This window comes from Phaethon lepturus, unplaced genomic scaffold (assembly GCF_000687285.1).
Source record: "Phaethon lepturus isolate BGI_N335 unplaced genomic scaffold, ASM68728v1 scaffold44768, whole genome shotgun sequence".
In the NCBI taxonomy this organism is placed as follows: Eukaryota; Metazoa; Chordata; class Aves; order Phaethontiformes; family Phaethontidae; genus Phaethon; species Phaethon lepturus.
Genome location: NW_010557726.1, coordinates 14,854 through 17,130, shown reverse-complemented (window position 1 = coordinate 17,130; position 2,277 = coordinate 14,854). Strand labels below are relative to the sequence as shown.

At 40.7% G+C, this 2,277-nt stretch overlaps 1 protein-coding gene across 1 annotated transcript in view; it reads left to right on the top strand.

The window, feature by feature from the left end:
• Window positions 1-386: 386 nt before the first annotated feature.
• LOC104625262 (chromosome unknown open reading frame, human C14orf166) overlaps window positions 387-2,277 on the top strand; it is a gene marked incomplete at its 5' end in the record, with an annotated part of 11,976 nt that continues 10,085 nt past the window's right edge. The window contains 2 exons of the mRNA XM_010292841.1: window positions 387-521; window positions 1,994-2,093. Of these exons, the coding sequence (XP_010291143.1) occupies window positions 387-521; window positions 1,994-2,093 (235 nt within the window). The remainder of the gene's footprint in view (window positions 522-1,993; window positions 2,094-2,277) is intronic.

The window sequence follows — 2,277 nt, the reverse complement described above, 5'->3', positions numbered from 1 at the left end:
ACAAGATGTGTGTGTTCTTCTTTGGAAGACGGGGGGCGGGTTACTGCTGCACATAACATGTTTGTCCGAATAACAGGGTTGGGAACTGAATTTCTCTATCACAGTTTCACCTTTCCTTCTGCACTTAACAAGCTATAACTATATTCCAAATAAAAACAATCTGTTGGCTGATGCCTTTTCGTGTAGTCACTCCACCATAGCCAGTTTGAAGTGATTTGAAAAATGAAAAACCCTCACTGTTGAGTTTTGGTCAGAGGTTATCCCGGAATACATGATTTTAGTGTTAAATAGATCTTTCTTTATGGGAAAATACGAAAGTGCTTGGGGGCATCAGTATTTGTATGAATCAGAGTTTTGCCCTTGGTTAATTTTTACTTTGATTACTTCTCCTGACAGATGAAACAGAATTCAGAAATTTTATTGTCTGGCTTGAAGACCAGAAAATCAGGCATTACAAGATTGAAGACCGAGGGAATTTAAGAAACATACACAGTGATGACTGGCCCAAATCATTTGAAAAGGTATTTTGTTGTTTCAAACGCATTTTTAAATTATAAAGATGTCTTATGTAAATGGAGATTAATAGCTGCTGTAGTTATTGAATGTAAGTGACTCTGAATATTTGTTCTGTCTCTGAACTCTTATGTTTCTAAGAATTTAACTGTATTATTGAAGCCAAACTGTAAGAGTTAAGATGGTAGCATGTTTTGTACATAATTTTCACTCGGCTATGTTTTTTGCAGTAGGTGGTATCTATCCTAATCTGTTTCTTGCCTGATTTGATTCAGCTCTTGAAGTAGAAAGAAAATTGACTACAAATAAACAGCTTTTTCTGCATTAATGATTCTTATGTGCCAAAAGGAAAATGGATTAGGCTAATGCACTTGTAAGCTTTGCGTGTGGAAGAAAGCTACTACAGCTCATCTCTGCACCTCTTGTTATTTCAGATAGATTTCCACTGCTAGCACAAAGCGTGGCAAGCAGCCATCATTTTGTGAGTGATCTCCTGTGGGTTTGTGAGCATTTTGAGTCACCACAGGGCTCTTGAGCTTTCTCTCTTGCTTCCCATTTCCTTTTTCGCCAAACAGCCCTATGAGGAGCTGAAAATGCTGCTCTGTAATGCTCCGTTGCCCATTTGTCTCTCTCTCTCTCTCTCTTTTTTTTTTTCTGTCTTCCCACTCCCCTCCAGAACTGCTGGCCTTGCTCATTGCCCAGGAGAATTGGAGTTGCAGTGCCCATGCTTTGCATGAGGGAGCCTAAAGCATTATAGTATCAGACACATTCCCTGACTGCTTGTCCTCTCCAGCCCCTGGTGCCCTTTCCCTCCAGTGCTGCTGCTGCTGGAGTAGGGGCTGTGTGGGCACTTCTCTCCGTCCAGCAAAGGGACTCAGCAGAATGTTGCTATGTCCTGGGCTTTGGCAGTCTTGACAGCAGGTTGGGCTGGGTCCTGTGTTCTGGCTTCAGAAGAGCAAAGATGGTGTCCCAGCCATGTTTTGTCCTCTCCCACTGTACACAATCCCTAAGAAAGGAAAAATTACTTCTGCTGCCCCTCAGAATCCTCTGATACCAGTATTGTGAAAGTCTTAGGTAGCATCATTCCTCCTTCCTGCTTTAGATGGGAACTTTTTGATGCAATTTGTTCTCTTGTCCTTTCCCTTACTTCCACTTACTGTGTAAAATGAACAGAGAGCAAAGAAAAAGGTATTTTGGTGTCTCTGGTTGCAGCCTGACAATGAATAACATTCATTAAAAAGCATGCGCCATTACTAAATGGCAGACTCACGTTAGCGGTGGGTTGGAGCGCTCTAAAATGTCTTGGATGGATCAGATGCCGCAGCAGGACATCTCACAAAGATGCTTCTTGTTAATAACTATCTTCTAACTACTGTAAGGTCTGTGGGAAAGTGACTGTTTGCAAAACAGTTCTGTGCTCCTAGCTTAATTCATACAGGTCAATAACATCTATCTGTTTTCTCCTTTTTCTACTCCGCAGTATATGAAAGACGTAAACTGCCCCTTCAAAATACAAGAACGACAAGAAACAGTGGACTGGCTTCTCGGCTTAGCGGTTAGGCTCGAGTATGGAGATAATGGTATGGGTGAATTTAATATTTCAAAATGATAGGGAAATGTGTCTTTCCATTTAATTTTATGAAGTATTTGTCAAAGGAAGACAATGTCAAAAGTATGAATTGTTTTCTTAAAAAATACAATTTAATCTGCTTGATTTTGCACCATATTCAGATGTGAACTGTTTCTGTTCAGCTCAGCTCCCAT